This window comes from Barbus barbus, assembly GCF_936440315.1.
Source record: "Barbus barbus genome assembly, chromosome: 30".
Taxonomy (NCBI): Eukaryota; Metazoa; Chordata; class Actinopteri; order Cypriniformes; family Cyprinidae; genus Barbus; species Barbus barbus.
The window spans coordinates 18,293,306-18,321,096 of NC_136758.1; the positions used below are offsets into that span (position 1 = coordinate 18,293,306).

Sequence of the window (27,791 nt, forward strand, 5' to 3'; positions counted from 1 at the left end):
TAGATAGATAGATAGATAACCCCACAGTAGATAGATAGATACAATTTTAAAAGACAAAGTCATATTCAGAAATTCCTTTAAAAAGTCGACTCCTTGAATGTAATTAAATCATTTGCACTCTGCTCAAAAATCCTTTTAATTTTACACAAGAACGCAGAACAAGGGGTTCTTTTTCTCTCACATCCTTCTGCCCGCCCCCTCTCTCCCGTAGCTCATGATCCCTCCTCCTCAGTGCCTTACAGTCTTCTACCGGTACACTGCTCTCCATTCAGCCATATGCAGATTGTGGGTCCCGGGAGGTGGGACGAGGGCAGGGCCGTTGGAATGCGACGTGTCTCGCGACACTCTTAAAAACACTTCTCTTTCCGCGTCTGCATAAACCACCTTCAAGACGTCCACCAGCGAGTTTAGTCCGCCCCGCCTTCGAGCGAAGGTCCAAACCTCAGCGCATTTCACCGGAGCGAGATGCCTGGAAACGCAACACCAAAACCGGTGAGATTAGACAGAAAGCCCGTGGCAAAAGTTCTCTGTAGTTGATTGTTTATTTTGTCAGGGCTGTATTTTCTTCTTTGGCGTTCCTCAGGCACTCGGAGTGTTTTACGGTGGTTGTCTGAGATGCATGGAACTGGGGTTCTTCGAAATGTCAAATAACTTTTTTTTTTTCATGTGTTATATAACTGTCTGCGAGCATTTGGGGAGATACTGGACAAGCACTCTGCTGCAAGACAATGTAAGGCTAGACACAGGCTACTGGCTTTAAAAAAAATCATAAAAACTAGTTCATTGAGAGGGCATGAGACTGAAATACGAAAACTAATTAATTAAAAATGATGAAGAAGGCCTACTAAACAAAAAATATGAATACAGTCTTGAAAATAAAGGTGCTTAGGTTCTTCACAGTGATGCCATATAGAAGAACCATTTTTGATTCGACAAAAAAACATTCAGTCAAATCTCTTTCTTACCTTTTTATAATCTAAAGAATCTTCTTTCGCCACAAAGAACCTTTTATGAAACAGAAAGGTTCTTCAGATGTTAAAAGTTCTTTATGGAACCATTTAGACAAAAAGGTTCTTCTATGGCATCGTGAAGCACCTTTATTTCTAAGAGTGTATAGTTTTCAAGTTCCACTACACTACTGAACTTAATTGAGTTAGCTACAGTTCATTAAACACATGCTGTCCTTGTTGCACAATTGTCACAATGGAAACTTGCCATTAAACTAGGTCTTGTTTTAAACATTTTTCATGAATTGTTCTTTGCATTCCTTCATAATTGTTTTAATTAATGAATGAAAAATGTGATATTGAACAAAATAATGGTTTGATGTTTCTGAATTTCATAATTTTAGCTATACATTTCTATAATTTAAAAGTTTTATAATTTGTGACGTTGTGATATTTATGAAAAATATCTTTGTCAAATTTGAGTTAAATCTGCCTTTATTATAGTTGATTTGTGTCTTAATGTATGCAAGTATGGTTTAGTTGTTCACTTTTTATTCAACTGCTGTATCACTAAAATATGATAATACTGGAATAGTTTAAAGTACATAATTCAAAATAAAATATTTAAGAAAGTTATGAAATAGATTTGAAGTCAACAAAATCACTGCTAGGTGAAAAACAAAATATATATATATATTTTTTTATACACATACAAGAAATATGGCAACCAGTAAGAACTATACACATATCATAAGAATAATTGATTGTAATATTTAGAAATATAATACAGTTACATCTCTAAAATATAAAAGACCTTATGCTTGCAGGAGTGCTGTTGTTTTAAAGTTCATGTCAGTTAATCCAAGTCAGAGTTCAGCTGAGGCAAACTGCAGTTGAGAAAATGCCTATTACACCTGGCTGTTTGGGTGTTTTTGTGTATGTAAGCGGTATACTTTTATATAGGGTCTATAAACACTCAGATTTAATGTTTAAATGTTCTTTATATAAAAAGTCATTTTTCAAAGATAAGAATAAAACACCAGGGAGGGGATTTTCCAATACATCTTCAATACATTTTTAATATATCATTTAAATAATTTCAAATGCTGAATAAATTAATAACACTAACCTGAAGTTAGTTTAGTGGGTTTGAAGTGAGTTTAGTGATAAAAACGGCAGGAATCAAGCTTCTAAAATGGTTGACTACTTTGTCACTTATTACTCAACAGGGCAAAGAAGCCCCTCCGCATTCCTTTTGGTTATAGATAGACAGATGTCAGATAAAAAAATAAAAAATAGTTATAAGACAAATCTACAAAGACATTACATTACTTCTCTACGCAGGTCTGTTGTCTTAGAAAACACAGAAATATGACACCTGCAGCCAGTAAGGCAGGCATACAAAGATTCAGAGTCAGTTAGACCCTGTTCAGAGGTCAGATTTGATTTAGCTGATCTAATGCCAGTCATTCATATTCAGGCTGTTATCTTTGACTTCATTGGAAGTCAGTGGTATGTAATGAATGAATCTATTTGTTTTTCAAGCACTCCACAAGTAAATTCGAGACGTGGGTATGAAAAAAAGGCTGTGTGTGTGAGTGTATAGCTAAATTACGTCATCGACTGAGTTGTAAATGCATGATTTATCCATTTTTTATTTGACGTGGAACAGTCAGCAGGAATATCATGTTTGAGGGTGTGTGTCCTGTTCAAAGTTGATGCATTCCTAGTTAATGAACATAATGGTCTGTTTATAAAGCAGCATTGGTTTTCCTGCAGATCGTCCCACACAAACCCAGTATTTTTCCACCTTGGTTCTCAGTGAAGAGCTCTGCAGGAAACTGAGGCTGAGGCAATACAGCGTGTGTGTGTGTGTGTGTGTGTGTGTGTGTGTGAGAGAGAGAGAGAGAGAGAGATGTGAATAAGCCACATCATTATAGCTACAGCAGCTGCACACTGACCACACTGTATTAATGACACCAAATCTGACCAATAGCTGTAACACACACTGATATATTAAGCACTTATTCTTTCATACACTAAATCCTTTGTAAATTTCACAGAGTGACAGTTAATTCTTAGAAGCACACAATGAATTTTCCAAATCAGGAAAAGAGAAACTCTGATAAAGAGATGTTCATTGCTTTGATTTGTTCCCCACACAAATAGCATTCAAAACATTCCAATAAGATGTTTTTGAAAGAAGTCTCTTATGTTCACCAAGGCTGCATTTATTTGATCAAAATTAAAATAGCTATTTTCTATTTCAATATTTTAAAATGTAATTTCTTTCTGTGATGGAAGCTGAATTTTCAGCAGCCATTACTCTTCATAAATCATTCTGATATGCTGATTTGGTGTTCAAGAAACATGTCTTATTATTATTATCAATATTGAAAACAGTTGCTTAATATTTTTGTGGAAACCTTGATAAATTTTCAGTATTCTTTGATGAATAGAAAGATGAAAAGAACAGCATTTATTTGAAAAACAAACGTACTAAAATAAATGTTCTATCACTTTTGATTGAATGCATTCTTGATAAATATTTTCTTTATATCATATACATATATCATATCATATATATATATATATATATATATGGAAGTGTACAAAAGTGTATACCAAAAGTATAAATATAACTTGAATGTAAAATGTAAATGGAGTGTCAAAGCCCATTGTGTATTTCTGTGCTCAGATATATCAAATTCTAATACTCTACTAAAATTAGCTCTAAATGCTGGTATGTATGTGTATTTGTAGGATCTGCAAAAATCCACTAATGTGGTTTACCAGGCCCATCATGTCAGCCGCAGCAAGAGAGGGCAGGTTGTGGGAACCAGAGGAGGTTTCAGAGGATGTACAGTCTGGCTCACAGGTAATCCATGGACACACACACACACACACACACACACACACAGTTAAAACAAATACATAAAGCAAAATTGAAACGAGTTTCAATAATGAAATCCAAAACATGCTTCTGTTTAAAAACAGCAATGTCACAATATATCAGGTTGCCCTTTACTGAAATGGGGAAATAATTTGACCAACCTGTGACACCTGTACAGCAAGTTGGGCTGAACTTGAAACCGCAGGTGTTGACTATGAGGTTTTTCTGCACACTAGGTTTCTCAATACAGTTTTTTGCCTTCTGTACCTCCACTACCCTCTTAGTGTGGCTCAGGTTTCATTTCATGAACATGAACCAGAAACATGTTCCTTGTTACTGATAACTTGAGCACATTTTTTGTTTTCTTTACTTGCAAAGAAAGTGAAAAAAATCTTGATTGTAGTGATCATGAATAATCACAATTTGTAATTATACCTAATTTTTTAATGTTTTATAAAGTACTGTTTAAAAGTTTGGGGTCGGTATAGATTTTCCTCTTATGCTCACCGAGGCTGCATTTATTTGATGAAAAATACTTCTTCAGTGTCACATGATCTTTCAGAAATCATTCTAATATGCTAAATTGGTGCACAAGAAACATTTCTTATAATTATCAGTGTTGAATGTTGTCTTGCTTAGTATTTTTGTGGAAGCCATGAAACATTTCTTTCAAAGATTATTTAACGAAAAGATTTTATTGGAATTACTTTGTGTGTGTGTGTGTGTGTGTGTGTGTGTATGCAGGTCTGTCAGGGGCTGGTAAGACAACAGTGGGATTCGCTTTAGAGGAGCATCTGGTCTCTCACGCCATTCCCTGCTACTCTTTGGACGGTGATAACATCCGTCACGGCCTGAATAAGAACCTGGGCTTTACTTCTGAGGATCGAGAGGAGAATATTCGGCGTATTGCTGAAGTGGCCAAACTGTTTGCAGATGCTGGGCTTGTTTGCATTACAAGTTTCATCTCGCCGTATTCCAAAGTGAGCTATCTAACCAACATCTGGGTTTACTTTATCATTTATCCTTCGAAATTTGTTAAATTAGGTTTAAAAAACAAAGAATTGCAGTATAAACGGCTCCCATTTGTTCATTTTAGCAGATACTGTTGATCAAAGTGACTTACAAATGAAAATAACCAAAGCAGACAAATGATTTTATAGATGCAAGGAGCGATAAACACTGCTGTGTTTTCATTTTCTTTAAACATCTTTTATAAAAATGTTCTATAAAATGCATAATGCCGCCTCTGTAGGACCGTGCAGAGGCCCGGAGGATCCACGAGAAAGCAGGTTTGCCATTTTTTGAGGTGTTTGTGAACGCTCCTCTGGATGTGTGCGAGAGCAGAGACGTTAAAGGACTTTACAAAAAAGCAAGAGCTGGACAGATTAAAGGTGATATAAAAAACATAGGAACTTTAAAACTGCATTTCCCAAAAGTATGTAAAAAAAACAAAAACATTTTTTAAAAACCAAACATTTATTTGCTTTCCTTCATTTCTCACTCAGGCTTCACCGGTATAGATTCTGAGTATGAGTGTCCAGAGGCTCCTGAGCTGATTCTGAAGACCGGAGAGCTCACAGTGAATGAATGCATTCAGCAGCTCGTGGACCTTTTGAAGGAGCAGGTTAGTCAGGAGCTGAACAGAACAGGACATATCAAGAACAGCCAAAGTATACAGCACTTTGGGCTTTAAAGGTCCCATGACATCCAAGCACTTGTCGCTTACTGAATGTTTGGACTTTTAAATATGAACATAATTTGTCTGTTAATATGCGCAGTTTATTACTCAGACGCAAAACAGTGCTTCTCTCGTTTGCAAGCCATGATGTCTCTCTCTCTCGAAAAAAATTGTGCTCGCCTCGCACGGTCGTAGCTCATTTTCTCATGGGCAGGCAAAGCAGAGAAAGGGGAGGTAACCTTTCCCCGCATGACGACATAAAGGGAAGATTCCAGATCGGGCAATCTGAGCTTTCATTTTCTCAAAGGCGAAGCAGGATACCCAGGGATCAGTTTACACCTTTCGCCATTTCTAGCCACTGGGGGACCATAGCCAGGCTAAGGGAACTCATATTAATGTTAAAAAACCTCATAAAGTGAATTTTCATGCCATGGGACCTTTAAGAATACCTTTCATTTCCCAATTGGTGCACTTAACGTAATGTTTGGTCAGAAGTCCAAGATTGAAACCAAAGCAAAAGCCTCTGTCCGAAGGGCACAATCTTAGTAGACAGGGCAAGATATTTTGCTCCAGTTTACTTGTAGTAAAAATTTATATATGGATACAGAAATATCTATATAAAAATATATGAAAATAGAAATGTATAAAAAGTTATTTTAAACTGTAATTATACACAATTTTATTCCACAATATTAGTGCTGTCAAATGATTAATCACGATTAATCGGATCCAAAATAAATGTTTTTGTTTGCATAATATACTGTATGTATACATAAATACACACACATACAGAATATATTTTGAAAATATTTACATGTATTTTCAGGTTTATATTTATATTCATATAATGTATTTGTTATATAAACATAACATATTTTTCTGAAATATATACATGTATGTATGTGTATTTCTATATACATAATAAATATACTTAGTGGTACGCACATATATATTATTGTAAACAAAAACTTTTATTTTGGATGCGATTAATCGCGATTAATTGTTTGACAGCACTAATTTTTTAGAAAGAAAAAGCAGCCTTGTTGAGATTCAACCATGTTGAGTCAAAATCATTACAAAATACCGACTCCACCGACTCCAAACTTTTGAACACTAGTGTAATTGTTTTAAAGAATCTTCACATAGTTTTTTCCATCCAATAACTTCATAATTTACTGTAAGCTGGAAAAAAAAACACCACAAAGTGTTGTTCACTATAAAATAGTGTAAAACTCAGGAGTTATATTACAAGTCTTCTGAAGCCATATTGATATCTTATTCACATAAGGGAATTCACATCTACTATAATTGAACAAACCTGACAACATTGCAATTACAGCAATGAAAGTCATTTTTAAGGGTCAGATCAGATAAAATAGCTCCTTAGGGTAACAGCTGCACATGCCATTATGGAAAATACAGTACTTCTTCTATTTTTCATTCAGCCCTTTGATGATTTCTCTTTCTCAGAGCATCATTCCCAGTGGAGTTATAGACGAGATTAATGAACTCTTTGTGCCTGAGAACAGACTGAAGCTGGCACAGATAGACGCCAGCACCCTGCCCTCTATCAGCATCACCAAGGTAACCAGCAGCATTCGTCCTCGAGACCAGGGACCACTCAGGTTCATGTGTTCATAAATATGAGTGAATTATTGACAGGATGACAAACAGCTGCTTTATCAGCCCGTGAACAGTGAACAAATTATTGTGAACACAATAACAATTTGAATGCTGTTCCTTAAACTTATTCTCACCTATTATTCCATGATGTTATATAATCTCACAAACAATCAATCAGAACAGACATTTGGATGACTATGATATTAGCTAACTGTTCCATTTGTAAAAACAGCTCTCTATATTTGTGTGTGTGTAGCTGGACTTACAGTGGGTGCAGGTGTTGGCTGAAGGATGGGCTAGTCCTTTGAAGGGTTTCATGAGGGAGAGAGAATACCTACAAGTTATTCACTTCAACACCCTACTTGATGGTAACATACAAGCACATTCTTGTTCCCGTACCAAACACCTCCCTTCTTTTATTAGTGCTACTCTTTTTATTTTATTTATTTATTTTTTTTATTCTGCAGTACACACAGCAATCAGACTTAGTCAGGTTTATCATCTTTATGCTGGCGATGGTGCTTATACCAGCAGCAGAAGGCTGATCTAAGCTCTGTAATGTTATTTAGAAGATGTTTCATGCATAAAATAATTACCAGTTGCCAGAGCTGAAGCTGCTTCCAGGAGACAGAATGATGCAATGATCTGGCTTCCTGTGAAACTCACATGCTTTGTTTGGTTTAATTGCGTTGGTCAGCGAACATCGATCAGGGGAGGAAGCTGTACTTTTTAAATTGTAGTTGCAATTGCACGCAAGCAAATAACATTCAATGTGTACTGGTATACATTGTTAGTGGCACTTAACAGAGAAAGCAGCTAATGATCCATATTGAATTCAGATGTTATGTGTTAAGGGGTATTTGGGTAGTTTTTTCCTATTAAAAAATAACAAATAAATAGTTACAAATAAATAGTTTCTGTGATTCCAGTCATCTCTTTAAAATAATTTCTAATATATGTGAAGTGACATTCAGCCAAGTATGGTGACCCATACTCGGAATTCGTGCTCTGCATTTAACCCATCCAACGTGCACACACACAGCAGTGAACACACACACACACCGTGAACACACACCCGGAGCAGTGGGCAGCCATTTTATGCTGCGGCGCCCGGGGAGCAGTTGGGGGTTCGGTGCCTTGCTCAAGGGCACCTCAGTCGTGGTATTGAGGGTGGAGAGAGCGCTGGACATTCACTCCCCCCACCTACAATCCCTGCTGGCCCGAGACTCGAACCCGCAACCTTCAGATTACAAGTCCGACTCTCTAACCATTGGGCCACGACTTCCCCTAATATGCAGATTAACCTATTTCTAAATACAGGTGGTACCATCAACCTCTCAATACCCATCGTCCTTCCTGTTGCCACGGAGGTTAAAGAACGTCTACAAGGCAGTGTGGCTGTGGCTCTGGAGTACCAGGGAAAACGTGTCGCCATCTTACGCAACCCAGAATTCTATGAGCATCGAAAGGAAGAGCGATGTGCACACCAATGGGGGACAACCTGCCCCAAACACCCTTATATAAAGGTATTAATCATTTTCATAAAATGCCTTGATAATTAATGTATAACGAATCACCAAAGTATTATAACTTAGAAATGCACTAAAATGACATGCTTTAACTATTTACCTGTGAACAGATGGTTTTGGAAAGCGGTGATTGGCTGGTAGGAGGTGAGCTAGAGGTATTGGAGCGAATCAGATGGAACGATGGGCTGGATCAGTACCGTCTCACTCCACGAGAGCTAAAGGAGAGATTTAAAGAGATGAAAGCAGGTAAGAGCAAATGGGTTAAAGAGTACGATTAAGAGTTAACAAGTAACAGCGTTTACAGAGTAATCTTCTGGAGACACTTAGGATTAGTGCACTTCCTGACTTAAAAATTCCTGATAATTTACTCACTCCCATGTTATCCAAACTTTTCATGTCTTTCTTTTTTATTTGAAAAGAAATTAAGGTTTTTTTTTAGGAAAACATTCCAGGATTTTTCTTCATATAGTGGAGAGCCAATGGGTTGAAGCTCCAAATTGCAGGTTCAATGCAGCTTCAAAGGTGTCTACACGATTCCAGCCAAAGAATAAGGGTCTTGTTTAGTGAAACGATCAGCCATTTTCTCAAAAACGTAAAATAAAAAATTATATACTTTTTAACCACAAATGCTCGTCTTGCATCGAAATTCACGCAGTACATAATTACGTTGGAAAGGTCATGCATGATGTAGGTGGAAGTACTGACCCAGTGATTACAAAGTGAATGTGCAAAGAAAGTCAAATGGCCCTTACAAAAAAAAAGGTAAAACAACAATGTTGGACGGTTTTGAAATTGGAGGAGAAAATGGGATGGTGTTTTTTGATGATCTTTTTTGTAAAAAGTGAAAATGGCCAATCGTTTCGCTAGATAAGACCCTTATTCCTCAGCTGGGATCGTGTAGAGCCCTTTGAAATGGCATTGAAACTGCAGTTTGGATCTTCAACCCATTGGCTGCCATTGAAGTCCACTATATGGAGAAAAATCCTGGAATGTTTTCCTCAAAAAAACGTAATTTCTTTGCGACTGAAAAAAGAAAGACATGTACATCTTGGATGACATAGGGGTGAGTAAATTATCAGGAAATTTTTATTCTGGAAGTGAACTAATCCTTTAATCTTAATTAAATTCTCAGTACCATGCATCTCCAATGAAAACCATTGTCATTCTGGATCTAGGATGTGATTTTGTAAAATCATGTTGCCAAACATGTTCTTGGCGGGCAAAAATATGGCAGCAAGATATTGCATCAGGGGTCTATATGAAGAATCCAAAGCACTCATGTAGGGTACAATGTTAAAAATGTAATAAACAATAAAAGTGGGCTTTAATACCCACATTAAAAACCACAGCTGGCACTTTTTTGGTTTGAAAAAGCATTTTATAGAGTGTGGCTAAAATAAGTCACATGTTTACCACATATTAATTATTCATTGGCTGGTGTAAATTCGAAAAAGTCAAATAAGAAACTGAGGTTGTTAATTTGATACACCACATGAGTGTCTTGAATTTCCGGCTTTGTAGGTTCTTAGCATCCTCTTGAGAAACTAATGGACTTCACCATGGTTATGCAACAACTAATTAAAGCACTTGAATTGACCATTCTATTGTTTTCCCAGATGCAGTGTTTGCTTTTCAACTCAGGAACCCGGTGCATAATGGCCATGCCTTGCTTATGAGCGACACACGTCGACGACTGGAGGAACGTGGGTATCGAAGGTCAGTGCTACTTTTGCATCCTTTGGGTGGCTGGACCAAAGATGATGACGTGCCTCTGGATTGGAGGATGAAACAGCATGCAGCCGTGCTGGAGGATGGCATTCTAGACCCACAATCCACCATTGTGGCCATCTTTCCCTCCCCTATGATGTACGCTGGGCCTACAGAGGTATGTAGATGGTTGTCTTTCATAAACGCATATGAAAATTTAATGCTAAATGCTAATCATTTATAAGCACAACTCAATATATATATTGTATATATAAATTTTGAGTGAGAGAAATTAATAATTTTATTGACAGTAAAGACATTTATAATGTACAAAAGGTTTTTTTATTTCAAATAAATGCTGTTCTTTTGAACCTTCTATTTATCAAAGAATCGGAAAAAACTGCATCACAGACAATAGGCAGCACACAAATGTTTTAAATATTGATAATAATAATAAATGTTTCTAGAGCACCAAATCAGCATATTAGAGTGATTTCTGAAGGATCATGTGACACTGAAGACTGGAGTAATGGCTGCTGAAAATCTTTGCCATCACAGGAATAAATTAAATCTTTATATATATATATATATATATATATGTAATTATATATCACAATGTTACTGCTTTTACTGTATTGTAAAATAAATGCTGCCTAGGTGAGCATAAGTGACTTCACTTAACCCTAAGTGTAGGGTAAAAAAGTAATACTTCCTTAAAAATTAATCTAGATGGCCCACATAGTCTTAAGGCTGCATCCAAAATCACATACTCTCTGAGTAGGTACTTCTTTTGAATAATTAATACTTTGCGACCATTAAAAACAGTATGTTCTATATATTATGAATGTGTGTAGTATGAATGCATTGCCATGTTGTTGGGAAGTGATTTCGGATGCAGCCAATGATTCCCATGAACTCCTCTCATTTCACCCATAACATATATAAATATATATAAATGACACCCTTACAAATGGCTAAACTTGTTCCTTTGTCGCTCAGGTCCAGTGGCACTGTCGTGCAAGGATGGTAGCAGGGTCTAATTTCTACATTGTGGGTCGTGATCCTGCTGGGATGCCCCATCCAGAGACAGGACAGGACCTGTATGATCCATCTCATGGAGGTAAAGTTCTGTCCATGGCCCCTGGACTCATCTCTGTGGAAATTATCCCCTTCAGAGTGGCTGCATACAATAAGACCAAGAAGGCTATGGACTTCTATGACAAAGACAGGTGAGACTGAACTGCAGAGCAATTCCAGTATTTCACAAGAAATTAACATGAAGAGGTGAATGTGCATCTCTTAGACTATTTAAAATATGCTGATTCAGGAGAATTCCAATAGCAGTGATGTATGTAAATGTCTTTTTCCTACAACTGGAAACTAAAGCAAACTTTATTTGCATGTAAAAGTGGTTGCTTTAGTGATTCTGAAGCATGAAAGACAGGCTGCTTTTAACTCCTTGTTTTCAAACAATGCAGACATGCTGATTTTGAGTTCATCTCTGGGACCAAGATGCGCAAGCTGGCCCGCAGTGGAGAGAACCCTCCCGATGGCTTCATGGCCCCTAAAGCCTGGAAGGTCCTCACAGAGTATTACACTTCTCTACAGAAGGACCAGTGATGACACATACAAGACATTCCGACATACAAAACCTCAGATCACAGAAAATGTGGTCCTTACTGAGAGTGACTCAGTAAACTACTTCAAGGCATTGAAAAATGAAGGTGCATACTTACAACGAGCCGGTAGCAAAGGTGGCCAAGGTTTCCTGTGAGGAATTATTTTACTACAGCATCGTTTTAAAATTATGAACATGCTTTTTCAACTGTGAAATTGTAAACTGTAAACTGATGTGCCTTGATTAACAGATTGTCGGTGCCAAAGAGATCTTATGAGATCTTAAATTATATTTAGGAATCTGTTTTGTATGCTTTAGCAGGCATTTAAAAGAAAAAAGTATATCAATTGTAATCTAAATGAAGCAATTACTCTACTGTTCAAAAGTCTGGGGTTGGTAAGAATTTTTAAATGTTTTTTTAATGTCTCTTAATGATCAACAAAGCTGCATTAATTTGAATTACTTTACAGTTTAAAGCAACTGGTTTAATATATTTAAAATGTAATTTTTTGCTGTGATGGCAAAGCTGAATTAAGCAGCCATTACTCCAGTCATCAATGTCACATGATTCTTTAGAAATCATTTTAATATGCTGATTTGGTGCTCAAGAAACATTTATTATTATCAATGCTGAAAACAGTGCTGCTGAAAATTTTTGTGGAAACTGTGAAACTTTTTACAGGATTCTTTGAAATTTTCTGTAATAATATAAATATCAGTTTTGAGTAATGTATCTAAAGTATTATTTTTCTTAAAAAAATAAAATAAACTTACTGACCCCAAACTTTTTGTTGATGTATAATCAAAGCAGTGTTCATGCAGCTGCAAATGCAGTCAGAATAATTCTGTTTACATATGACAATTTTTTTTTTTAACCCCCAAAGAAAGGGGCCGTTATCTGGGGACCATATTGGGGAAGGCATACTAGAGAAAATATTTATTTTAAAGACAATAATGAGTAACACTGTTTTATTAAAGGTTTAACAGCAAATGCAATATTATGTCATCTGAATATGTGTAGGCTGTATCTTATCTCTTTTAATTAAATCTTATTACTATGATTACATAAATGTGACCATGTGGCTGCTTTTAGATGTTCACAGTGTGTGACTATATGTAAGGCTTGCTTTCTGTTCTCTGAAACAAGGGCAAAAGTTACATTTAACAGATGGATGGCGTAACTGCACCATCCACAGAAATATTGACCCTGTACTACCATCTGGTGGTCGGTCACCAGTGTACAGAAACCACATAGCACCATGGGAAAAACAGTTGATTATGCAAATATAACTTCAGCTAACAGTTACAGTACATAAGCAAACTGTTTTGTGGAACTTTTCATTCCCGTATGATGCAAAAAGCCATTTATAATCGGTTTATATGAGGTCGTGGCCCGAACGCAGGCATAATGTGCCCTAGAACATAGTCCCAAAATCTGTTACGGGTGAATAACTCCTAAGATGATGGATGGATGGATTTAGGGAGCAGGGCTGTGACTGTGCTCCACTAGACCCTAGGTATTCCCAAACGGATTTATGGGATTCCCAATTAGACTTAGTGCGGATGAGAGCATTAGATCCAATATGTTCTAGGTAACCCTATTTAAATCTGCTAACTGCAGTTGCAGTGTTGTGCAATTCTGAAAAGGTTACAGTATGTACAGGATGTGTGGCATGGATTTTCCCAGGGAACAAGCATCTATAAAATAAGCCGCTGGAGGCACGGAGACCTACTTTGGGTTAAGGACAGGACATACTCACCCATTTCCCTAAATCTAGTGCCTTTAATACAGGATACAGTGTTTTTCATCTAATATTTACATTTATATTTTATTTTAAGATTTATTTAAATTTAAATCATTTTAATAATTTCCTTTGAATGATAATAGTTAATTTACTGTGCTAAAACTGAATTTTGTCAGCATTTAGGCATGCACTATATATACCATTATTACTAATACACAGAGACAAAACTGTGATTTTAGTTTCTTTTAACATGTCAAATTACCTTTTTAATTCCTTTATTCTTCAAGGTGCTCAGATTTTGCTTAGCTTTTTTCATAATACATGTGAAAGGAGAATAAGTGAATAGGTGCCTTTATTAATTAAAGAGCAAGCAACACTGTAGTGTAATGTACTACAGGTGGCGCAAGGTCAATTATTACAGTGTCAATGCTTTAACCAGCTCCTATATGGCCTTACATGTGCCATCAGAAAAAATTGTTTAATTGGAAACTATAAATATACTCATACATACTAGAAGTCTAATATTACGATAACACACACCTAAGACAACAGTGCTTTAATGTTAAATTTGCACATATTTAAGTACAGTACAGATGATAAAAGTTTGAACATTTAAAAGTAGGAATATTTTTAAATAAATTAAAAAATGTAAAAATATTTTTTTACAGATTATAAAAGTATGAACACATGAAACATCTTCAGAAGCAATTTGAATGTAATTTTGATCTTTCTTATAAATGCAGTAGATTATTTTCTAAATAATAATTTTTAATAAACATTTATATAGGCTACTTTTTTTTAAGTTACTTAACAATATAAACAATAATCATATAGCAATGATTGCTTAACAGGTTATTAATTCAGTGTTTTCAACCAAGGGGCCGGGGAGGGTAGGGGGCTTCAGCAAACTTCCAAGAGGCCTTAAGATCTCTTAAAATAATTCATATTTAATTGTGATTCATATTGTTCATTCATATTTTAAGTGTGATTTCTTGACCCATAAAGACATCTAAATATTTATGTACATGGACATTTTCTAGTGAATTTTATAATGAATACATTTTACACCATATATTATTGTGTATAAATTGTGAATAAAAACATATTTATTTTAAAAATCCATATCCTTACTAAGGGGGCTCTGTTGTGGACAATGGGAACAAAATGGTTGAGAATCACTGCATTAGTTATAAAGTTAGAAACGAGTTCATAGTTATAAATCCAACGAGAATGCAAGAAAATTATGTTTTAAATATCTTCTCCGTGGACCCCCAGAGTATCATCAGGGGCCCCGTGAGGCCCACAGAGTCCGCGGTAAAAATCATCTAGGAAAATATAGGTTACTCACTCTATTGGATGTCTGTGGGGGAGAGACCAGTGCTCTGCGTGGAACGAAACAATGTACCGACACCGTGCGCGCACGTGACCGCTCTGACAGGGAGAAGCACTGCGCACATCCTCACATTCATCATATCCTTCCGCCCTTCAACACGAATGTCGCTTTATTACCATCGCGCTTGGGAACTCGCCTCGTTTCCTTTGTACACAGCGTGTTGTAGAGGTTTATTTTTTTCTTCGGCTGATATTTTTTTAAAAGCGACTGCTCTTATCGCTTTTTTAAACACTAAACGGTACGCGTCCGCGCACTATTTCTGCTGGTGGCGGCAAGATATGTTTTTTTTCTCTCTGGTTAAACGTGCCGGATTTACGTTCTTTTTTCCTCCGTGGGAAGCCATGATGGCAGTTTGAGAGCGGAGCTGCGGAGCGCCCTGAGGAGAGATGAGTCCCGCCGATAAACCGCACACCGTAACGCTTCTCCAAAGGCTACCGTCGCATATCTAGCACACAGTTCAGGTGGAGACTGTCAGTTGTCATTTTTCACGGAACCAACTTGGCCATCCAGCGACGACGATGATCATTCGTTAGGAGGGTTTTGAGGGGGGTTTAGCAGCGGTGGCTAGCGGGCGATGCTAGTCGGGAAAGGCTCGCCTGTGTGTTTTCTTCTTCGCGCGGAGATGGAGAGGATTCGCTCCTCTCTCTGGACCTGATCACGGCGCGCACACCGGACACACAGACTTCTGCCTTACTATTGTTGTTATTATATCGGATGCGTTCCGGTTTGACCGGGCCGCGGGATCGGAGGACCTTTTCAGCAGCTCGGAGGACTGAGCGATCGGGACCGGGAAAGTCGGGCCTGCTGCGCCGGAGCGGATAGAGGCCCGTCTGCGAGAAGCTGTAATCCGGCCCGCTGCGAGAGACCCACCGGGCCACACACACACGCGCGCGCACACACACACACTCTCAAGGGTGAGAGAGGCGCAGAGCCATTCCGAGCAAACACAACTTTCTAACAAAAAAACAGAATAAAACTGAAGTGATTTGAACTGCTGTCATGGCAATGGCTGCAAAAATTAAATTAATAGTCAGTCGGAATAAGAGGCGATATCAAGAGGATGGGTTCGATTTGGACTTAACTTGTATCCTTGTTCATATTTACTGTCTGAGCCACTTATATATGTTTCATGGTGTGTATATATATATATGTGTATGTGTGTGTGTGTGTGTGTCATAGCTTGTAAACGACAGGGCTTTGTGAGAATTATGCTATGCTTTCCCAACGTGGCTTCCTTCTTTTAATGTCTTCGTATATGTTAGGCAAAACCTTTTTAAAATGCTTAGTCATGACGCTCTTACTGTCTTAATAATGAAATATCTGTTTTTTTTTTTTAACCTGTCTTGTAGGACGCAGATATCTGGTTTGACAGCTACATGGCTGTAATGGCAGACAGTCTCTTTCCAGACTGCCAATTTTACATGCAGTATGAGATGCCCTGTCAATTTGTTGAACATCAGTGTGTGCATGACAGCTTCTATATGAGATTAGCACAACAATGACAGCAGTTTGCTGGAGAGATTGAACAAATCAGTGTGTATTGACAAATCCGTGATTTCTTTTACTAGCTAATGACAGCACTATTGATCATGTAATGACATGAGAGGTCTATACAGTGAACTTAATGGATAATGCAGTGTGGAGTGTGTTCTAACCTGGTTGTTCTTAGAAATCTTGGAATCAATTGATTTCCTAACATGCATGTGAAGAGAAATCGAGTTGGCTAGGATTCCCTGTCACTCCAAAGAAGGTCCGACTTGGTCCATATTGCAAGAAAATATCAAACATCTTTAGCCTATCAAAAAGGTAATTAATGTCATGTCATGTGTCTAGGTCAGCATGTAACCTGCTTTGTCATCAACTCCAAATGCTGTGGGCAAGTGATAAATTATAGTAATGACTCACAACATTTTATTTATTGTATCTATAATAGTGGTTGACCGATATCAGGTATTGAAAAACGCTCAACTCATGAACTCCCAAATCAGTTCACTTGTAAAGAATTTTAATAACAATTGCCAAAGCTGTCAGTTGAATTAGAATCTGACATAACTGACTCTCAAAATGTCCAAATAAAACAAAAGGAATATTTAATTCTTCGTACGTATTTACATGCACAGAAAAACAGAAGTTTGGTGGAAATTCCCTTTTTTTTGATTGTGAACTCATGACTATTGAAGGAATTATAGATCTTCATTTGTTCTCAGCATTTAGACCTCTTCCTCATTTTCGTCTGGCCTTTTGTTTTAACAATTTGGGTCTTGTGCGCAAACACCGTTTGTGAGGTGAGGTCTTTCTAACTTTCACGATTCAGAGAATGAAGCAGATGTGATTGTTCTTGTGCAGTTTTTGCACCAGCAAGTGGTTCGATGTTACTGCTGCTAAGCCTTGTATATTTGAGGAAGTGTGGCAGGTCAGGTATTTGACAGTAAATGGCCTGCTGTTGTCTCAGACAAGCGTTTTTAAATGGGACGAGATGTCAAGTATAAGAGTAATCTATCCGATTTCGTAAGTGAGGTCAGTAAATCCTAACTTCTGGGGGTTTTTGAAATAGTCGAAAGTCTTGCTGGTCATCATTGTTAAGCTCTGTGATGATCATGGTTGTCTACTATTGCCTGTTCCCCCGCTGCAGTGAATCTCACCTCTGGTTTTGCAAAGCTACACCACTGGCGTACTGACTGAGCATGTTGGGAAAGGTCAAATGTCATACAAGCTGTCAGAGCTGCAGATTTTTTAATGCCTCAGTTCTTCATCAGAAATATTTATTTAAATGACCGTATTCTCTGTTGCTCATGTTACATTTGTATTTAAAAAAAAAAAAAAAGTTGCAGCTTTAATTTCTTTCGCCTTTGCTTGATTTGAGATTTTTTTTTTTTGTTTATGTGTGTGTGGTTTAAGTGTCATTTCAGTATACTTTCATGCAGCTATGTTCAGAAGGGTGGAGGGTGTTTTAGCATTCTGGGTGGAAATGGTTTACATGTTAAAACCGCTGGCTCCATCAATGTGACTGTGTGTACATTGCTTAGCTGACATTGAGATATTGCTTGGCAGTTGATGAAAGAGAGGGATGCAATGCAGATGCCTTGTTCTGTTGTCTGTGGTGCACGTTACTTGCATGTGAAGAACCTGCCGGGATTGATTGTATATTTTATTTACACTGACGTTCCATATTTATATGCATAAAATGTGCACAAGAAAATTGTCATTGAATGTCAATGAATGCTTGGTTTTAAATCAACGAATGAGTGGTTTTAGCTTATCAGTGCATCTCTACTTTTGTCCTGCCTGTGAGCCCCGATCATTCTTCTCTGACATGGAGGAAGCTGTGGATTTCACTTTTTTTTTTAAAAGTGTTTAAGGCTTGTTAAACATGGAAATCTGATGCAGTTACAGATTAGACAATCAGTTTGTTTGAAGAAGTTTGATTATTGAATTTGTTGTTGGAAGGGTTTAAACTATCCCGCTGTGCTTTGAGAGTCCTCGTAAACGCTTTGTTTGCCATTGTCTTATTTTGAAGTTTCATTGGGGTGACATTTTCCTTTCCATGTACAAACCAACTTACCTTGTAGATGAACAATACAATTCTCCTACCTTTTCCTTTCTTTTTTTCTGGTCTATTGTGGTTTGTTGAGGGTATGTTAGTTGTGAACACCTGCTATTTTAGTGCTTTAGATCTCTTTAACAGAAGTTATGATGTATGAGTCGCTAACCGTTTTAAAGGAATTGGGCTAAAAATAAGCGTGACTCATCCAATTAAAAAGCTTCTGGCTTTCTGTTCTGACAGTTTACGACAGGAAACAAACTTCTCTCCCTCTTTCTCCACCGTGTTGTGGTTGAGGTGTGAACCTCCCCCAGAGTCTGCACTCATCATGTTAGCGAGAGCGTACAGTAGAAATGCCTGCAGATGCACAGCGAGCAAGGGCGGTGAAAAGTGAAAGAATGGATGAGAATGAGGCTTTGTAAGGAGACTGCACTGTCTTGCCTTGTCAAAAAGCTGCTTGATTAAGTGTGAGCTGCATATAAGCACAGTGGCTGCTTGGTGACCTTTGACCTGGTTGGTGTAGGTAAGGATTGTAAAGCGGTTTGACCTGGTTTGCGTAGGTAGAAAGTGCAGACACTCGTGTGCCTACGGTCTGACGCTTTGCTAAAAGGTCAATGCATAATGATGATGATGAGAGTGTGACATTTATACTTTACAGACAGCTGAGCTTCTGTATCACAAGTTTTGCCTTTGTTTGCTCCTTGTTGATTTTGAAGTCTTGGGTAAGTTACAAGCGATCTAAACTATGAACTGCATTACAGCATTTTTTTCCTGACCTGTAATGACACATTCTGGGGATCTCTGTCCAAATATCCAATATTGTTCCTTGTTTATGTTTCTGCATGTTTGTCTTTTTGATTGTCGTCATGTTTTTTCCTTGTCACTTTTGGGTGAACTATTCCTTTAACTTGTAAGTCTTGTAAAGTGTTGTACGTTCACCTTATTTTCCTTAACAAGCATATCAGACATATACCCTAATATAATTGCAATGGGCTTCCCTGCTGAAAGGTTGGAGGGAGTCTACAGAAATAACATTGATGATGTTGTTCGGTAAGTTCAGTCTGAAAAACGTCTTATCTCTTTTAGTTCATCCCACTTCATATTTGACAATAACGTGTTTTTGTAAGTTAGAATTAATCACAGTCTCCAAAAGAAAATACTGTCATTTCAGTCTTTCTCATATGTTGTTGTTTTCTTTCCAGATTCTTAGATTCAAAGCATAAAAATCATTATAAAATTTATAATCTGTAAGTATTTGTTATATTTGAGTACTTACACAATATAAGTGATTATTTTAAGAATATTGGGTGCTCAGTGTTGTGCTTTTCCTTCCAGATGTGCTGAACGACACTACGATGCATCCAAATTCAATTGTAGGGGTGAGTACATCTAGTTTCATTTTACGGTATTACATTTAAATTTTTAAACTGGGGCTTTTAGTTTTTTTTTTTTTTTTTTGTCTGGAAAGTAGTGATGACATAAGTACTTCACCGCAGTGTCTCTTTAATTACACCTGAATGAAAGATATAAGCTCTTTTCTTTTAGCCGACATATAACAGTTCCATTTGATTTTTAAAGCTGAAAAACAATACACAAATTTTGCCCAGATTTGCAGTCTGGAGGAGTCAGCGCTAGTTGCACAAAGTCAAAGCCAGTCTACAGATTTTGTGTGGTCAGAATCGACTAAAAATCGCCTTGTGGTTGATAAAGCACAGCATTTTTTGTAGATTCAGACTATGATACAGGATTTTCGAAAGTGGTGAGGGGTTTTCTTTTCTTAAGTTCACCGTTCATAGCACATTATATATAACTGATCATATACAACTTATTTGAGTGTCTGCTTCAGTTGTTCGATGAGATGGTTTGGTATTGATGGGAAGTTAAGTAGATTTTGTGCTAATCACATGCAGTGGCAAGCAATAACACTTGATGTCAAGTCTTTCCTAACATGAAACTATTAAAAATGAGTTTGCTTTTGAAATTTGAATTGCAGAAGATTTTCTGTTGTTTTAGTTGGTGACCATTCACAGTATCAGATTTTGATTACATGATTATTGTGGCCAAAAGAATTCACAATAATGGTATTAAATATTTAAAATTTTTACTTTTTTTCTCTTCTTTTCTTGCCTATGAATTGCCCTCAAAGTATGACTGAAGTGAGGCTACAAAAAGCATACAAAATAACCGCTTATCAACACTTCCTTCAGAACAAGTTTTCTAACATCTCGTTTTTATTCAAGATCCAAAAGAGTCCCACATCAGAGAGCAAAATCTTTTCAGATGCTGGTAGAGTGTCTTGGTTTCGTCATCTCTTCCGACATGATTTTGTGTGTCAGAAGTAGCTACGTGCTGCATCGTTGTCTTTTTTCTGTTTCATGACAAGTGGCAACTTGCATTAGAGCCACCTACTTTGAGTGTCAACCAGATTATAGTATTAACATGATATCAATATTTCATGATATCAGTACCTGAGTAATCTCTATCATAACGTTCTCACTCTCAATCCAATTCTGAAGGACTATAAAGGTGATTCTAAAATCCCCTGACGACTGAATCTTAACCCTTTTTGTCTTTAGTGGCTCAATATCCCTTCGAGGACCATAACCCGCCACAGTTGGAACTAATAAAGCCTTTCTGCGAGGATCTCGACCAGTGGCTGTCCGAAGACGAGAACCACGTGGCGGCTATCCACTGCAAGGCAGGCAAAGGCCGCACAGGGGTCATGATATGCGCCTACTTGTTGCATCGCAGGAAGTTCTCAGAGGCACAAGAGGCACTGGACTTTTATGGGGAAGTCAGGACCAGAGATAAAAAAGTATGACGGTTTGGTTCTGCATTTTATTTATGATTTTGCATTTATGATAATTTATCGTAGCTGGACTGCATTGCCAAGTTTTTCTGTGTAAGTTACTAGGCCATTTTCTTTTTTCTTTTTCAGGGGGTCACCATTCCCAGCCAGCGCAGGTATGTGTATTACTACAGCTACCTGCTGAAGAACAAGCTGGAATATAAACCCGTTGCTCTCCTCTTCCATAAAATGGTTTTCCAGACTCTGCCCATGTTCAGTGGGGGCACCTGCAGTAAGTCTTACTGTCCTTTAACCTTGTCTTAAACATGACAATGTGTCACAATTCAGCTTTTTGGAATGATGGTGTGTAAAGAAAGCATATTTGTATATATGTTGTACATACAAAATCTTGATGTTTTGAAAGTGTGTTATTTGATAATGCTGTCATGTGGGGTTGTGGTCACACTCACAAGGAGCTGCCGTTGTGTTTGTCACATGTACCACATCTTTTGGCTGTGTCCCTAACACTCTAACACTCATGGGTACGCTGTCTTTCTCTGTTCCTGTTTTCTTTTCTTTAAAAATTTCCCTTGAGGACTCTGTTCTGACATATCAGCTCCTGCAGCCCACAACACAGTCTCGTGTATAATGACATCACAGATCTCGCCCTCTGTCCTCCCCTCCCCCCATTCGTACATAGTGTGCTAGTTCATGTTTTGTTCGTGGATCTGTGCGCCACAGCCAGGCTGAACGCCAACCCGAACTGCACCCTACATCACTCCCATTTTTGGGAAGTTCTTCATGTATCAAAATTGGAACTAAAAGTGCAGAGTCAGTCTCAGAACTCCCATGATTCAAAGGTAGACTCCACAGTTCCAGTCCGTGAGTGTGTGTGTGTGTGTGTGTGTGTGAGTGTGTGAGATGGCTGTCAAGCCAGGGCCAGTGCGGTGCAGCCGAGCTCTTGGCCAGGCTGATGGTGGTGGTGTTTAACTTCCTTCTCTCTCTCTAAGGGGACAATACTGTTAAAAACAGGAGTGAGGTGAATCCCCAGGGCTTCAAGAAAGGCAACTGGCACTGGGGTAAAACGGCATTACTTTACTACTACTGTTAACGGAATTGTCTTCAAATGTCAGAAAGGCACTGCCCTGTACTGCATTCAGTACAGTTCGGTACAGCGTTTGATGCTCTAGTCTCTTTCAGGCAGGAGCCCAGAAACATGTAGAAAGAAGTCTTAAATATTTGATCTGCTCTAAAACCCTTTGAAATGTTATGTTTTCATCGAGAACAAAAAAATAGCAGTTTAATAATTATAATGATAGAACTCTAAATGAATCAAGTTACTCTGAATAAATTTGCTGTGCATTAAGTGGGCGGTATGACCCAAATTTCATATCATGGTATGAATTACATTTAAAGTGTCAATTTACTATTTTATTATTACATTATTGTTATTGTTACTAATTATATTAAATATTTTACAATGTTATATATGTACTATTGGTTATTTACCTAGTTAAAAGTTTGTGTGTGGTAAAACATTTTTAATGTTTTTGGAAGACACTTACCAAGGCTGAATTTATTTAATCAACAAAGCAGTAACAATAATATTGTGAAATGTTACAACTTTTCGAATAACTTTTTAATAATATTGAATATTGATTGTAATATATTTTAAATTGTAATTTATTCTGTAATGGCAAAGCTGAATTTAACAACTATTACTTCAGTCTTCCAGTCCTTCAGAAATCATTCTAAAATGCTTATCTTGTTTATGTTAAAAACAGTTGTTCTGTTTTTTTTTTTAATGAGTAGTTCAAATGAAATATTTATTTGAAATAGATTTTTTGTGACTGTGAAAGTCTTTACCTAATCAATGTAATGCATATTTGCTGAATAACGAAAAATAATTTCCTGTCTCTTTTAAATTTTGAACAGTAGTGTGTGTGTGTATATATACAGAAAAAAATCTTTAGGTTGACGGCGTACTATCATACTGCACACCTAGTGTACTTGTTTAAAAGAAAAACCTCCCTGTGTTACATGCTGACTGTGCTGGGTGCATGCAGGGGTGGGGCGGCTGGGTGCTTGTTCTTGGATGCATCTCTTCCTTTGCATCAAGCCCGTTTCTAATCACTGACATTGCTTTGACTGATGATGTCAGAGCCGGGAGTTAATTCACTTAGTGTGGGCTCCTTGATAATTAACACCTTTCTTTATTTCCTCTTTGCTCAATACAATGCTTTTGCTTACCTTTTTATTTTCTTTTTCTTTTTTTAAATTTTATTCCCACCATTCTCCTCCTCCTCCTCCCCGTCTCCCTCCCTTTCTCACTCTCTCCATCTCTCTTCTATCAAACAGACCCTCAGTTCGTCGTGTATCAATTAAAAGTTAAGATACACACATCAAATCCTGCCCACACACGGAGGGAAGAGAAGCACATGATCTTTGAGTTCCCTCAGCCTCTTCCGGTTTGTGGCGACATCAAGGTGGAATTCTTCCACAAACAAAGCAAGATGATGAAGAAGGTAAGTTATTGTGTAAATTTTGACCTATGACCCATAATCTCGTTGGTACACTATCACAGGATCTTGACCCCGTTGCCAAGGCTGCAGGGAAGTGTTGTCTTTTGGTGGTTTGTGGTTTTCCTATTGTTTTACCTTTGCTTTAGCAGCTACTACGTCTTTTTGCGTGTGTTCTAAATATGTTTGTTTCCTCATTTTAATTTTTGCTTCTCCAAAAAGAGCATCTCTGTCCTGTGTGTGTTTGTGTTACTGCTTCATATAAATGTGTTTATAAGTGCAGTTGTTGGAATGTGTATTTGTGTTTGTAAACACTTGCTATTTATGGCTATCCGATGCCCAAATGTAAACCTTTGCTGTGTGTTCGCAGGATAAAATGTTCCATTTCTGGATAAACACCTTCTTCATCCCGGGTCCTGAGGAAGCTGGGGAGAAAGTGGAGAATGGGTCGGTGGTCAACGACGTGGACAGCCTCTCCTCTCAGAGCCAGAGCTCTCCGGCAGAGAGTGAGAGAGAGAAGGAGAGAGGGATCGTAGCGGGAGGACTTGAAAGAGAAAAGGGTGCAGAAAGGGGAGGAGAGGGAGCAGGAGTAGCGGAAGGAGATAAAGACTACTTGATTCTGACCTTAACGAAGAATGACTTGGATAAGGCCAATAAGGACAAAGCTAACCGATACTTCTCACCCAACTTCAAGGTGAGGGCACACCATTCAACACTGAACAATGGATTGATCAAAGTAGCTTGATGGCTTTATATAGCAAATATGCAAATACTCCAGATTCACTGTATTTATTTCGACATTTGCATAATTTCAAACATATTTGGTGACTACAGGTTATACAAACTTAATGTGAAACCAAGTCTCAGAAAAGGAAAAGACAGTTTTTTTAATGAAGAACATTAAAATATTGTCAATTGCGCATTGAAACTCTTAAGTTTCTGCCAAAATAAGGGTTCAAAGATTTTAACTGCTTAAGGGTTGTGTGGAAGTGAATACATTACGACAGAATTGTATTGTACTCTTCTAATATTCTATATATTTATGAATAAGTTAATAACTTGTTTTACTGGCAGCAAACCATGACTTAATTTGAAGACAGGAGACAAGATTGCTTGAATATTGCAGCAATATGAGACCTCAGCAGTGTGGGTTTTTAAATGTTTAAATCAATGTTTGTCAAAATGTAATTGAATATATTTATTATTTAAATCGTACAGCTTCTGTGTTTTTGTTTTAACTGATGTACGCTTACAGTCATGTTTTATTTATCCTCTTGGGTTTAGGGCGTTGATCACATGACTCCAAATATTACTCTATCACAGTATCTTATTTTTCTCTAAATGACTCATGGTTGACTGTGGTATATGTGTATATATACACACTTTGATGGTGTCAAAGGTTTGGGGTCAAGAACACTCTTTATAGAAAAATAAAATTTTAGTAGCAAGGCTGCATTAAATTGATGAAAAGTGACAAGACATTTACATTCTCCTTACACAAGGATCCTGAAAATATGTAATTATGGTTCCCAAGAAAATATTAAGCAGCATAACAGTTTTCTGCATGGGCACAAAGAAAAAATCTGGCACGAGATCAGCATATTAGAAAAATTTTAGGAATTAATTAAAATTTTTGAACACATTTAAACTGAAAACAGATATTTAAAATGGTAATCTTTCACAAAATTTTAGATTTTACTGAATTATATCAAACAAATACATCTATCTGTCTGTCAGTCTGTAAAATATTAAGCAGTACACTGTTTTCAACACTGATTATAAATGATCATATTAGAATGATTTCTGAAGGATCATGTGACACTGAAGACTGGAGTAATGATGCTGGAACTTCAGCTTTGCTTCACGGGAATAAATTAGTATATTAAAATAGATAATGATAAATGTTATTTGAAATTGCTGTAATATTTCACAAAATTTCAGGATTTTTTTTCCTGCATTTTTGATCAAATAGATATTGCCTTGATGGGCAGAAGAAACTTATTTAAAAAAACAAACAAAAACAAAATCTTAAGCCTGTTATACTTTCCGCATGAGCAATCCGGACGCGTACACGGACAGCGTGGATGTGGACTACTTGTATTTATACTACCGAAAGCGTGCGCTGGTGGTCCACTTCCCAGACGTGTTCTATACATGTGCAGTAGATCGGTACATATGTAGATCGGCTTGAATAGTAAATAATCATGTGAACAAACAAATCTGGCTGTCTTTATATTGTTTTATCGACGGATAGCAACGGGCTTCTTCACACAGCCTGCGAATGCGCAGTTGGTGCTTTTGTAGCCTACTGAACAAAAAATGGGAGGCACGCGGATGTCGGCGCAGAGCCTCCGCGCACACCTTCAGATGATTTTTATGTCATGCATACCCTAGCGGACTCGGCGCACACGGAACGTATAACAGGCTTTACTGATCCCAAACTTTTGAACGGCAGCGAATTAAAAAAAAAAAAGAAATGCTGACTCATACATTAAGAATCTGTTTAATTTTGTGCTCTGCAAAGCACTCATATTTATGCTACCTTTTGCCTCTTGTCAGGTGAAGCTGTACTTCACCAAGACCGTGGAGGAGCCCTCAAACTCAGAAGCGAGCACTTCAACTTCTGTCACTCCGGATGTGAGTGATAATGAACCCGATCACTACCGCTATTCAGACACCACTGATTCCGATCCAGAAAACGAACCTTTTGACGAGGAACAGCACGCACAGATTACAAAAGTCTAAACACTTTTTGGCATCTACACACACAGACACACACGCACACAAAGACACACACATATACACAAACAAATACATGCCGGACAAAATGAGAAAAACCAACCAACACCAGTGAAATAAAAAAAAAGGAGAAAACTTGAAAATAAACTGAAGAGAAAAGGACCCTTCCTCCCCTACCCCTCCAACAGCTCGAGGACAGTCGTGTCGAACGCCATTGATCACGGACGAAGAAAATATCCTGACCAATATGTTATTTTACTTCATTTCGATCGATGAATTTCATGTGTGGATAACAACACCATTGCCTGAGGTGGGAGGGAGGGTCCTGTAGCTATTCTGTGTATATAAAATCCCTTTTTTGTGTCAAAGACGTTACAAATTTAGGCAATCAGGCGAGGAGAGGGGAGGGGAGGGGCGGAGAGGTAGAGCAGACCACACATCTCTCCTTCTCCCTGTCTTCACCCAGGCCAGTGCTGCAATCACCCTCTCCCCCTCTCCCTCGCTCTTCCTCCCCTTACTGTGAATGCTTCTCGTGCTGTCCGCAGGCGCTAAGACCTTTGACCCCTTCCTGCGCGGTGTGTGCTGGTGTACGTAGTCCTTCAGGCTGTTGTACAAAGACTACGGCGTGCCAGCGTTCCTTTTCCTAGCCTCACAACCTACCCCGCCCCCACCCCACTGTGTATAACGATAAATTATGCAGAAAAACACGACATCCCATGTAATTGTCTGTGTTTTTTTCTTTACTTTTTTTCTTTTTTATCCTAAGATAATAAAAAATATAATACATGAAAGCGCAGGGAACCAGTGTTTGCAATAATGTTAACACTCAACATTTAAAGGACAAATTGGTGTGCATGTCATTGGAGTCAGTGTCCATGTTTAATAAATGCTATATGATGTGTTTTTATTAAAACAGAAGTGTCAGAACTCTCTTAAACGGTTGTCTGAGATCCATTCACAAAGGTAAATCGGTATCAAGACTTCAAGCTGAGATTGTTTGTGTGTGTATATATGTATGTGTATATGTATATACATGTGTGTGTGTGTGTATATATACATGCATACATACAG

The 27,791-nt window shown here is 37.7% G+C and overlaps 2 protein-coding genes across 3 annotated transcripts; both read left to right on the forward strand.

Moving 5' to 3' along the window:
• The first annotated feature begins 266 nt into the window (after nucleotides 1-266).
• Nucleotides 267-13,062, forward strand: papss2a (3'-phosphoadenosine 5'-phosphosulfate synthase 2a). The gene is made up of 12 exons (XM_079385914.1): nucleotides 267-492; nucleotides 3,711-3,825; nucleotides 4,585-4,820; nucleotides 5,093-5,231; nucleotides 5,346-5,464; nucleotides 6,989-7,102; nucleotides 7,398-7,509; nucleotides 8,462-8,667; nucleotides 8,781-8,916; nucleotides 10,287-10,555; nucleotides 11,377-11,606; nucleotides 11,856-13,062. The coding sequence occupies exons 1-12, from the start codon at nucleotides 466-468 to the stop codon at nucleotides 11,995-11,997; spliced, it is 1,845 nt and encodes a 614-aa protein (XP_079242040.1). The 5' UTR covers nucleotides 267-465; the 3' UTR covers nucleotides 11,998-13,062.
• A 2,148-nt stretch (nucleotides 13,063-15,210) lies between these two features.
• Nucleotides 15,211-27,479, forward strand: LOC306850822 (phosphatidylinositol 3,4,5-trisphosphate 3-phosphatase and dual-specificity protein phosphatase PTEN-like). Of its 2 annotated transcripts, XM_079386730.1 has the most exons (10): nucleotides 15,211-16,217; nucleotides 19,640-19,724; nucleotides 19,877-19,921; nucleotides 20,010-20,053; nucleotides 21,251-21,489; nucleotides 21,613-21,754; nucleotides 22,473-22,541; nucleotides 23,821-23,987; nucleotides 24,352-24,675; nucleotides 26,541-27,479. In XM_079386730.1, exons 1-10 carry the CDS (start codon nucleotides 16,133-16,135, stop codon nucleotides 26,724-26,726), a joined length of 1,386 nt encoding a protein of 461 aa, XP_079242856.1. In that variant the 5' UTR covers nucleotides 15,211-16,132; the 3' UTR covers nucleotides 26,727-27,479. The 2 variants fall into 2 exon arrangements, with proteins under 2 accessions (XP_079242856.1, XP_079242857.1); XM_079386731.1 differs by lacking the exon at nucleotides 22,473-22,541 and having other exon boundaries at nucleotides 15,448-16,217.
• The last annotated feature ends 312 nt before the right edge of the window (nucleotides 27,480-27,791 follow it).

Coding starts and splice junctions, on each gene's coding strand:
- LOC306850822 (XM_079386730.1), top strand. CDS start 16,133: ATGGCAATGGCTGCAAAAATTAAATTAATAGTCAGTCGGAATAAGAGG. Junction 19,725..19,876: donor AACATTGATGATGTTGTTCG/GTAAGTTCAGTC, acceptor TTTTCTTTCCAG/ATTCTTAGATTCAAAGCATA. Junction 21,490..21,612: donor TCAGGACCAGAGATAAAAAA/GTATGACGGTTT, acceptor TTTCTTTTTCAG/GGGGTCACCATTCCCAGCCA.
- papss2a (XM_079385914.1), top strand. CDS start 466: ATGCCTGGAAACGCAACACCAAAACCG. Junction 4,821..5,092: donor TCATCTCGCCGTATTCCAAA/GTGAGCTATCTA, acceptor CCGCCTCTGTAG/GACCGTGCAGAGGCCCGGAG. Junction 8,917..10,286: donor ATTTAAAGAGATGAAAGCAG/GTAAGAGCAAAT, acceptor TTGTTTTCCCAG/ATGCAGTGTTTGCTTTTCAA.